We start from the raw sequence: 11364 nt of genomic DNA, 5'->3' as shown, positions 1-11364 counted from the left end.
CCCCCCCCCGGCCCCGCCCCCCGCGCCCCGCCCAGCCGGGGGGGGGGAACCGTTTTGTTTGGGGGATCCGAACCCTCGGACGGGAGCGCCGCCGCGCTTCCCAAGCGGCGCACTATCCAGTGCGCCACCGGGCCGGCCCCAAGAAGAAACACTTTTAAAAAGTATTTTTACACTGTCTTGTTTTCAGAAATGCATAAGTAATTAGCCTGAGATGTCCAATTCTGCACACCCACTTGCCCTAGGAAATTCACAATCCCTCTCTACCAGTCTAATAAGAATAGTTAAGATTTGCAAGAACACTGTTTAAATATAACATGACGCTATATATAGAAAAACCTAAAGACTCTACCAAAAAACTATTAGAGCTGATAAACAAATTCAGTAAGCTTGTAGGATACAAAATCAACATAAAAAAAATCAGTAGCATTTTTATACTCCAACAACAAACTAGCAGAAAAAGAAATCAAGGATGCAAGCCCATTTATAAAAGCTACCAAAAACAAAAATAAAAACAAAACAATCTATGAATCAATTTAACCAAGAAGGTGAAATATCTCTATGACAAGAACTGCAAATCACTGCTGAAATAAATTAAAGAGGACACAAAAATGTGGAACGACATCCTGTGTTCATGGGTTTAACATTGTGATAATGGCCATACTTCTCAAAGTGATCTACAGATTCAATGCAATGCCCATCAAAATACCAATAACATTCTTCACAGAAATAGAAAAAACAATACTAACATTCATATGGAACAACAAAAGACCCCAATAGCCAAAGCAATCCTGAGCAAAAACAATAAAGCCAGAGGCATTACAGTACTTACTTCAAACCCTAACCAAGACAGCATGGTAATGGCATGAAAACAGGTACACAGACTTGAACAGAGAACATGGAAAGAAGGATAAAGATGGCAGAGTAGATGGTTCCTAGCATCACTCTCTCCTGCAAATCAACCAATTTCTAACTAAGAAAAAGCAACAACAGGAGGCCTGAGAGCCACTCCAGAATAGGCAGGAGCTGTGTGTCATGGGACACCCACTCCAGGTCAGTCCCTGCCACCAGGGAGGCCTGAGAGCCACTGGGCCCACATGCCCCGAGTCAGCTGCTCCAGAACAGACAGGCATGGGGGACCCCCAGCCCTGGTCAGTCGCTGTTGCCCCAAAAGACCTGAGAGCTGCTGGGCCCACACGCCCTGAGCCAGCCATGCCAGAACAGGCAGGCACCATGGAACCACCACCCCAGCCTAGTTCCTGCTGCCCAGAATTGGCAGGATCCAGGCCAGACATCAAGGTGGAAAGAGGGAACTGTGATATTCCCTGCCACAATGACTAAACACCAAAGGAAAGATACCAGAAATATAAAAAATCAAGAAAGTACATCACCACCAAATGAAAATAACAACTCTCAAGCTCTTGATCCTATAGAACAAGAAGTCCTTCAAATGACTGACAAGGAATTTAGAACAATTCTAAGGAAACTAAATGAGATACAAGAAAACTCAGACAACACAATGAAATGAGAAAAAATATACAGGATCTGAAAGAAGAAATGTACAAAGAAATCAATGCCCTCAAAAAGAATGTAGGAGAGCTTCTGAGGCTGAAGAATTCATTCAACAAAATAAAAATACCACAGAGAGTCTATCCAGCAGGCTAGAACAAGCAGAAGAGAGAATTTCTGACCTTGAAGACAGGCTGTTTGAATTAACACAGGCAGACCAGAAAAAAGAAAAAAGAATTTAAAAAACTGAAGAAAATTTTACAGAGAGGACAACCTTAAGCACTCAAATATCCAAATCATGGGTATTCCAGAAGGGGAGGAAAAAGGAAATGTAATTGAAAACATATTCAATGAAATAATAGGAGAAAACTTCCCAGGTATAGGGAAAGCCACAGATCTTTGAATTGAGGAGGCCCAAGATCAACCCAAAAATGTCCTCTCTAAGACATGTTATAGTCAAATTGGCAAAACTGAAAGACAAAGAGAGAATCTTAAAAGCAGCAAGAAAGAAATGTCAAGTCACCTGTAAGGGAGCCCCAATCAGACTAACATCAGACTTTTCAACAGAAATCCTAAGCAAGAAAAGAATGGGATGATATATTCAAAATACTAGAGGACAAAAATTGCCAACCAAGAATACTTTACCCAGCAAAGCTATCTTTCCAAAATGCAGAACAAATATTATATTTCTCAGAGAAACAAAACTGCAGGAGTTCCATACCACATGACCAGCCTTACAAGAAATTCTCAAGGGAGTACTGGGTTTGATACCTGAAAAACAACCATCACTCCCATAAATATTCAAGAAAGAACAAAAACAACCAGTAAAACAAAAATGCTAACAATAAAGAGAAAAGAAGTTTATCTACCATCCCAAGAAACCAACAAACACAGAAGACAAACAGAAAATCAGAAAGAAAGGAACAAAAGATACTTAAGACATCTAAACAAAAATCAGTAAAATGCTAGGAGTAAATCAACACCTTTCAATAATAACTCTAAATGTAAAGGGATTAAATTCCACACTCAAAAGACACAGTCTGACTGACTGGATTAAAAAGATGGACCCAACAATATGCTGCCTTCAAGAGACTTGCCTCACCTGTAAAGACACACGTTGACTAAGAGTGAAAGGATGGAAAAAATACCATGCAAAAAGAAATGAAAAACAAGCTGGAGTAGCCATTCCTATATCAGATAAAATAGACTTTAAAGCAAAAACCAAAAAAGAGATAAAGAAGGCCACTATATAATGATAAAAGGATCTAGCCATCAAGAAGACATAACAATCATAGATATATATGCACTCAAAGTCAGAGCAGCCAGATTTATAAAGCAAACACTATTAGATCTAAAGAATGAGATAGACCCTAACACCATGATAGCTGGGGACCTGACCACCCCACTCTCAACAATGGACAGATAATCTACGTAAAAAATCCATAGAGAAACACAAGATCTAAATAACACTTTAGACCAATCAGGCTTGCAGATATCTACAGAACACTCCATCAAACAACTTCAGAATATTCATTCTTCTCATTAGCACATGGAACATTCTCCAGGATCGACCTCATGTTAGGTCACAAAGCAAGTCTCAACAAATTCAAAAAAATTGGAATTATTTCCTGTATTTTTTCCAATCACAATAGATTAAAATTAGAAATCAATTACAAACAAAATTCTGGAAACTATAGAAACACATGGAAATTCTACTTAATGACATATGGGTCCAAGAAGAAATTAAAGTGGAAATCAAAAAATTTCTTGAAAGTAATGAAAATAATGATACATCATACCAAAACCTGCAGGATACTGCAAAAGCAGTGCTAAGGGTGAAATGTATCGCATTAAATACTTACTTCAGAAGAACGGAAAGATGGCAAGTAAGCAATGCAACACTTCAGCTTAAAGAACCAGAAAAACAAGAACAATCCAAACCCAAAGTTAGCAGACAGAAAGAGAAAATTAAGATCAGAGCAGAACTAAATGAAATAGAAACCTGAAAAATGATATAAAAGATCAATGAAACAAAAAGTTGGTTTTTTGAAAAGATAAATTAAATTGACAGATCTTTAGCAAGGCTAAGAAAAGAAGAGAGAAGACCCAAATAACAGAAATTAGAAACAAAAAAGGTAATATTACAACTGACACCTCAGAAATACAAGGAATTATTAGAGAGTACTATAAACAACTATATGCCAACAAATTTGAAAATCTAGAGGAAATGGATAAATTTCTGGATACATACAAACTACCAAAACTGAGCCAAGAAGATATGCAAAATCTGAACAGACCATTAGCAACGAAAGAGATTGAAGCTGTTATCAGAAGGCTCCCAAAAAATAAAAGCTCAGGACTGGATGGGTTCACTGCAGAGTTCTACCAAAGCTTCAAAGAGGAACTGATACCAATTCTTTACAAACTATTTCAAAGATTAAAACAGAGGCCAATCTCCAAAACTCATTCTATGAGGCAAACATCATCCTGATACCAAAACCAGACAAAGATACATCAAAAATAGAAAACTACAGGCCAATATCCTTGGTGAATATAGATGCAAAAATCCTCAATAAAATACTAACTAACAGAACACAGCAACACATGCACAAAATTATACACCATGATCAAGTGGGATTCATCCCAGGGATGCAAGGTTGGTTCAACATATGCAAATCAATAAATGTGATACAACACATCAATAAAAGCAAAGACAAAAACCATATGATCATCTCTACAGATGCTGAAAAAGCATTTGACAAAATTCAACATTCTTTCATGATAAAGACTCTCTACAATTTAGGTTTAGATGAAAAGTATCTCAATACAATTAAAACCATACATGATAAGCCCACTGCCAATATCATCCAGAATGGGGAAAAGCTGAAAGCTTTTCCCTTAAGAACAGGAACTAGACAAGGATGTGCATTCTCACCACTCCTATTCAACACAGTGTTGGAAGTACCAGCCAGAGCAATCAGAGAAGAGAAGGAAATAAAGGGCATCCAGATTGGAAAAGATGAAGTCAAACTGTCCCTGTTTATGGATGATATCATCCTATATATTGAACAGCCTAAAGCATCTATAAAAAAAAAAACCTTAGAGTTGATAAATGATTTCAGCAAAGTTGCAGGATACATAATCAACACACAAATATCACTAGCATATCTATACTCTTAACTGTGAACATACAGAAAAAGAAATCAAGAAAGCTAGCCCATTTACAATAGCCACCAAAAAAATAAAATACTTAGGAATAAAGGTAACCACGGATGTGAAAAATCTCTACAACGAGAACTAAACCACTGTTGAGAGAAATTAAAGAGGACACAAGAAGATGGAAAGATATCCCATGTTCTTGGATTGGAAGAATTAACATTGTGAAAATGGCCATACTACCCAAAGTGATCTACAAATCCAATGAAATCCCCATCAAAATTCCAATGACATTTTTCTCAGAAATGGAAAAAACTATCCAGACATTTATAGGGAATAACAAAAGACCATGCATATCCAAAGCAATCCTGAGCAAAAAAAATAAAGCTGGAGGCATAACACTACCTGACTTTAAACTATACTACAAAGCTATAATAACCAAAACAGCATGGTACTGGCATAATAATAGACACAGTGATCAATGGAATTGAATAGAGAACCCAGAAGTCAACCCATACACCTATAGCCATCTGATCTTTGACAAAGGCAGCAAGTCTACACAATGGGGAAGAGACTGCCTCTTCAACAAATGGTGCTGGGAAAACTGGATATTTATATGTAGGAGAATGAAACTAGACCCATACCTCTCACCATATACCAAAATCAACTCAAAATGGATTAAAGAATTAAATATACCTCCTGAACCAATAAAACTCCTTAAAGAAAACATAGAGGAAACACTGCAGGAAGTAGGAGTGGGTACAGAGTTCATGAATATAACCCCCAAAGCACAGGCAACTAAAGGAAAAAGCAACAAATGGGATTATATCAAACTAAAAAGCTTCTGCACAGCAAAAGAAACAATCAACAGAGTGAAAACACAACCAACAGAGTGGGAGAAAATATTTTCAAAATATACATCTGACAAAGGATTAATATCTAGAATATACAAGGAACTGAAACAACTTTACAGTAAAAAAACAAATAACCCAATTAAAACATGGGCAAAGGAGCTGAATAGACATTTCTCAAAGGAGGACATACAAATGGCCAACAGGTACATTAAAAAATGCTCAACATCACTAATTATCAGGGAAATGAAACGTAAAACCACATCCTTATATCATCTCACCCCATTTAGACTGGCTGTTATCAAAAAGACAGAGAAGGGCCGGCCTGGTGGCGCACTGCTACAGTGCGCTGCTTGGGAGCGCGGCTGCGCTGCTTGGGAGCACGGCGGCGCTCCCGCCGAGGGTTCAGATCCCACATACAGACCGGTTCCCGCTCGCTGGCTGAGCGAGGGGCGGGTGCAACACTGAGGGCTGCGATCCCGTTGCCAGACACGAAAAAAAAAAAAAAAAAAAAGACAAAAAGACAGAGAATAACAAAGGCTCGCGAGGATGTGGAGAAAAGAGAATCCTTCCACACTGTTGATGAAACTGTAAATTAGTACAGCCATTATGGAAAACAGTGTGGAGATTCTTCAAACACCTACAGATAGATCTACTATACGATCCAGCATCCTACTGCTTGGTATATACCCAAAGGAATGGAAATCATCACATGGAAGGGATACCTGCACTCCCATGTTTATTGCAGCTCTATCTACAATAGCCAAGGTATGGAACCAACTTAATCTGTCAATAGACAAGTAGATAAGGAAAATGTGATATATATATACACAATGGGATACTACTCAGCCATAAAAAAAGAATAAAATTCTGTCATTTGTAGCAACATGGATGAGTTTGCAGAAACTTATGTTAAGTAAAGAAAGTCAGGTACAGAAAGAGAAATACCATGTCTTCACTCATAAGTGGGAGCAAAGAACGAAAGAAAGATGGACGGAAGGAAGGAAGGAAGGAAGGAAGGAAGGAAGGAAGGAAGGAAGGAAGGAAGGAAGGGAGGAAGGAAGGAAGGAAGGAAGGAAAGAAAAAAAGAAAGAAGGGAAGGAGGGAAGGGAGGAAGGAAGGAAAAGAACAATTAAAATAATACGCTGAACTTTTAGAAAGAGAGAACAGCACTGTGGTTACCGGAAGTGGGAAAGGGGGAAGGGGTTAGCAAGAAATTGGTTAACAGACACAAAGAATGATTACGTTTTGTAATGATGAAGATGCTAGTTATCCTGATTTGATCATCACATATTGTACGTAAGCACTGACAGTTAGTTAACCCTGTATCCCAGAAATATGAATAATCAACTATGTTTCAATTTTAAAAGAAAGATTTGCAGGAACAGAACAGTTGGAAGAGCATCCCTACCATCCAGTGATGCAGGCTGGGAGCGTATTCAGGACTGGGATGTCTCCTGTCCCACTGTACAAACCTTAAAGGCATGTTCCAAGTCAGGTGTATCATCAAAAGCTTGAATAAAGATAGTCCCCAATCTTCTGTCAAGGTCTTCTGTTCTTTGGTTAAATTCAGAGACATCAGTTTCAAATTCCTGAAAGAGACACCACATATACATAAGAAAAACATGATTTTTTGAAAGCCAACCTCATATGTTCTTTACTGTGTACTAACCTTTGTACTTGAGTCGATTATACCAAAGATTTATTTTCATTTTTTTAAAAGTCACCATCGCATGGCTTAGTTTTTATCCAAGTAGAGAGTTACCCTATTATTGCAGCATTTTTGTCTGGATGCTCTGAGCAAGATGGTGTAGTGAATCAAATGCAGGAATGGGGTCCTCTCACCCCACCTTCTGTGCCCCTCTCTGAAGACCCCTCTTTCATCTACAACACCAGCTTATGCCACCCAAAAATCACCTTGGCAGCAACAGCCCCAGCAGTGGGGCTGTCCAACATCACAACCTACTTTCCCCCCTCCCTCAAGACAAAATTCTAGTTTTTTCAGTGTAAGAGAACTAATCTAGCCATTAGCAGGAAAGTAAGCTAATTAAACTAATATGTACTATCTCTTCTAAACACACGTTAATTGGTTAAGACAGCAAAAACCCATTATTCCTAAGGCTGCCAAATTTAGCAAATAAAAATACACGGCATCCAGTTAAACTTAAATTGGCAATAAACAATGAATATTTTCTTATTATAATTATTGTATTTTATCTGGCAGCCCTAAGTGTGTTTCTCTTCTAGAGTGTAGCAATTTTAAGGGACCCTTTGTTTACTCAAATCTCTAATTTGTGGAATTATTATTGTTATTATGGTTTTACAACAGTTATGCATCTTCTTATGAAAAAATAAAGAAAAGTAGGAAAACATAATACAGTTGTATTTCCCAAACTCAAGCACATTGACATTGTGGTGTGTTTCCTTACAGTTTTTCCCTGGGCATAGCATTTTGTTTTGCTGTATTTTATTATATGGTAGCAAACACATGGTATATATCCTTGCTTCTTTTTTTTTTTTTTTTGTATTTTGACTAATGGGATTTCTAGAAAGTGGTATCTCTCTGAGTCCAGCCAATTAATATCCCACTGGACACCTGACGGTGCTCAGAGCAGATCTCTGCCATAATTTCCTTTTCCTTTTCCCTCAAATACTCTTAAAAATTTTCTTCTCCAACAATTCTGCTATTCCCTTTGGTGGAACCCCATTCTCTGTTTCCAGCCAATTAATATCCCACTGGACACCTGACGGTGCTCAGAGCAGATCTCTGCCATAATTTCCTCTTCCTTTTCCCTCAAATACTCTTAAAAATTTTCTTCTCCAACAATTCTGCTATTCCCTTTGGTGGAACCCCATTCTCTGTTTCCGTATAGCCCTTTTTCTATTTTTCTCCTGTGGGATTGAAGTCACAGGTCTTGGCTTTTGAGGGGCTATAGGTGAGTCATAGGTTCTTTGTTCCAATCCAGAAAATGAATTCCTGGGCTTTTCCTCATATGGAATAGGATAAGGCTTCACTTTCTCCTCCCCAAGCCCTGATAACCTTCTGCCCAGGTTGTCTGGCCTTCTCTGCTCTACTCAGACAACCAGGCCCTGGGCCAACAGCCCACCCGGCTGCCCAGCAGCACCCAGGATCCACCAGTGAGCCCAGCAGTCCTGCCCTTAGGGCTCAGGTTAGCACCTCCCTCTGCACCCAACTCTGCCTGTCCCTGTCCCACAGAAGGCTCTGCTTTCTCCCCCAAACTCCATTTTGTCAAGGGGACCACGTCCTCATTAGGTTTCTTAACAGGACAGTGCAGTCTTTGCTCAAAGCTTAAAACTTTATTTTTTAATTTTATTGAGGTATAATTGACAAAAATTGTGTATGTTTAAGAAGTACAACACGATGGTCGGTATATGTATACACTGTGAAATGATCAGCACAGTCAAGTTAGTTAACACACATCCATCACCTCACAGTTACCATTTTCTTCTTTTTTGTGCATGTGGTGAGAACACTTAAGATCTACCCTCTTAGCAAACTTCAAGTACATGATATGGTATTGCTACCTACAGTCCCCATGCTGCACATTAGCTCTCCAGGAGTTATGCCTCTTGTATAACTAAATGTTTGTACCCTTTGATGAACATCTCCCTATCTCCCCTTCCCCCAACCCCCGGCACACATTCTGCTCTGCCTCTACGAGTCTGACTATTTTAGATTCCTCATATAAGTGAGATCATGCAGTTTTTGTCTTTCTGTGTCTGGCTTATTTCATTTAATTTAAAACTTCCGGTGACACAGGGTGGCCACAGCCTCGACCATCATCCCATGCCCACCTGAGCGTCTCCAAAACCCTGGGTACCATCAGTCTGGAGCAGTTGGCAGTTGGGAGAGGCCTTCCCTGACCTCTCTCCTGACATGAAGAATAATTAGGATCTTTGCCCTGACACAAGGAATAATAATCATGACTCCTGACACCAATAATAATTGATCAAACCACTGGGACCACAGAGCCAATGGAAATGCACAAGGAAAATGGAAGTAAATGCTCAGGCCCTACAGGCTAGAGGCAGCTGACAAAGGAACACGGCTTGCGATTCTGCCCTTGCAAGTCCTACCCTGCTTTGGAGGTCCATGCAGTCATAGGAGGCCTCTGAGAAGACCCTGTACATCTCTTGAAATTCCTCGAACATTTGCTGGACCTGCTGACTCAGGGCATTTCCTTTGATGCCACTAAACTCAAGCTTTCCCAGTTTGTGGAAGTCCAAGGCTGTCTTCAGAAGATCCTATGGGGAAAATTCACAGAAGAGTTAAAATAATAACAATAATCATAACAGCAGCAGGTGGGTGATGCTCAAAGCAGTATGGGAAGAGCAGGAAATCATATGGGGTGGTGGTTGCTTAGGAAAATGTGAAGCCTGAATAGTTTCATAACCTTATTATTAGACTGGGTTGGTATAAATAACTCTTGGTTAAACTCGACAACAAAGCAAAAAGAAAGTAGAGACAAGTAAAATTCGCACAAAGCAAAATAAATAAAATATAAATAAAATTTACGCCTTAGCCTTTCTCTGTGTTCCTTCATAAATAATAAAATATAATTATAAAATTATTTACACGATTGCTGGCTTTACTAATTTTTATTTTAAAAAGCCAATTTCAAATGGGCAACGTTATCTGGTTCTAGAATGACAGCGTCTTAGGGGATATTGACAGAAAGCAGATTCTCCAAATAGTCCCGACAACAAGCTCAGAGGGTGACACCAGCCTTCTTAGCAACTTCTGCCAAGGAAAGACATCTCCCGCAGGGTACCCCTGCCAAGTATACGCAGCATGTTATGATATTGACAGAAAGCAGATTCTCCAAATAGTCCCGACAACAAGCTCAGAGGGTGACACCAGTCTTCTTAGCAACTTCTGCCAAGGAAAGACATCTCCCGCAGGGTACCCCTGCCAAGTATACGTAGCGTGTTATACCATGTCGCCAGCTGGGCAATTGCTTACCATCTCTGTGCTGGGTTTCTTCATCTGTCACAGGATAATAATAATAGCTGATGGTGTGGTTGTGAGAGCTAAATATGTTAATGCAGGCCTAGGCCTGAGGCCAGTGCCGGGCACACAATGAACACACCGTGCGTGTGTATTACTGTCATTGTTGTTGATATGACAGTGTCCCAGCTGTGCCCAGAATTAAATGACAGGTGGGCAACACAACCCAGAAGCCTTGGGGAGGAGCTCCTCCCAAGTCCCCGGAAGCCCCTTCACCACGCATAGGACGGGAGCCTCCTGAGCACATCTAACAAGACAGATTGAATTTACCTCTCGTGAGTACCTGTCTAAAACCACAAAATCTCTAAACCAGGATGTGCCTCTCGTCACGACTTCCAATCCATGTACATGCCCCTTCAACAGGAAGGAGGAAAGTAAAGGTTACCTTTGTGTCATTGTGGCAAACATTAAGAGTAGACCCCTAGGAGGGGTCCTTTATCTAGAGTTTGAAAGGCAATACAGGATGCACTGTGACACCGATGCTGTAAAACACAGCAGGTCCTGGAACCACTCCAGGAAATTCCTGCTGCCGATGGCCACCACTAGGGGGTGACCCCTCGGCTAGCAAAGGCTGCCCAGCTCCTTTCTCTCGCTGGGACACCTCCAGCAGCAGTGACAGAGGCACTGGAAAGTGGGAGAAGTGGATGACTTTCCCTGCCCACACTTGGGCATCACTAACAACACCTTTTTGCTCAGCTACATTCAGGCATGGCTGGCAACAAGCAGCAGAAGCAGGAGAGGAGAGAAGAGGAGGGACACTAGCCGAGGAAAGGAAGAGACATACTCCAAAACCAGGGGCTTTTGCCGCCAGTGGTGGGAGAC

At 40.2% G+C, this 11364-nt stretch overlaps 1 protein-coding gene across 1 annotated transcript in view; it reads right to left on the bottom strand.

Annotated features, from left to right (window-relative positions):
- LOC103595879 (dynein heavy chain 9, axonemal-like) overlaps nucleotides 1-10521 on the bottom strand; it is a gene marked incomplete at its 3' end in the record, with an annotated part of 22331 nt that extends 11810 nt beyond the window's left edge. Inside the window, exons 1-2 of the mRNA XM_008579405.1 lie at nucleotides 10498-10521; nucleotides 9612-9779 (exon numbers count right to left, since the gene is read on the bottom strand). Of these exons, the coding sequence (XP_008577627.1) occupies nucleotides 9612-9779; nucleotides 10498-10521 (192 nt within the window). The remainder of the gene's footprint in view (nucleotides 1-9611; nucleotides 9780-10497) is intronic.
- Between the last annotated feature and the right edge of the window lie 843 nt (nucleotides 10522-11364).

Source organism: Galeopterus variegatus, unplaced genomic scaffold (genome assembly GCF_000696425.1).
Source record: "Galeopterus variegatus unplaced genomic scaffold, G_variegatus-3.0.2 Scaffold1875, whole genome shotgun sequence".
NCBI classification, from domain to species: domain Eukaryota; kingdom Metazoa; phylum Chordata; class Mammalia; order Dermoptera; family Cynocephalidae; genus Galeopterus; species Galeopterus variegatus.
Note: the sequence above shows the minus strand (reverse complement) of the source record. Positions and strands in the feature narration are given on the sequence as shown.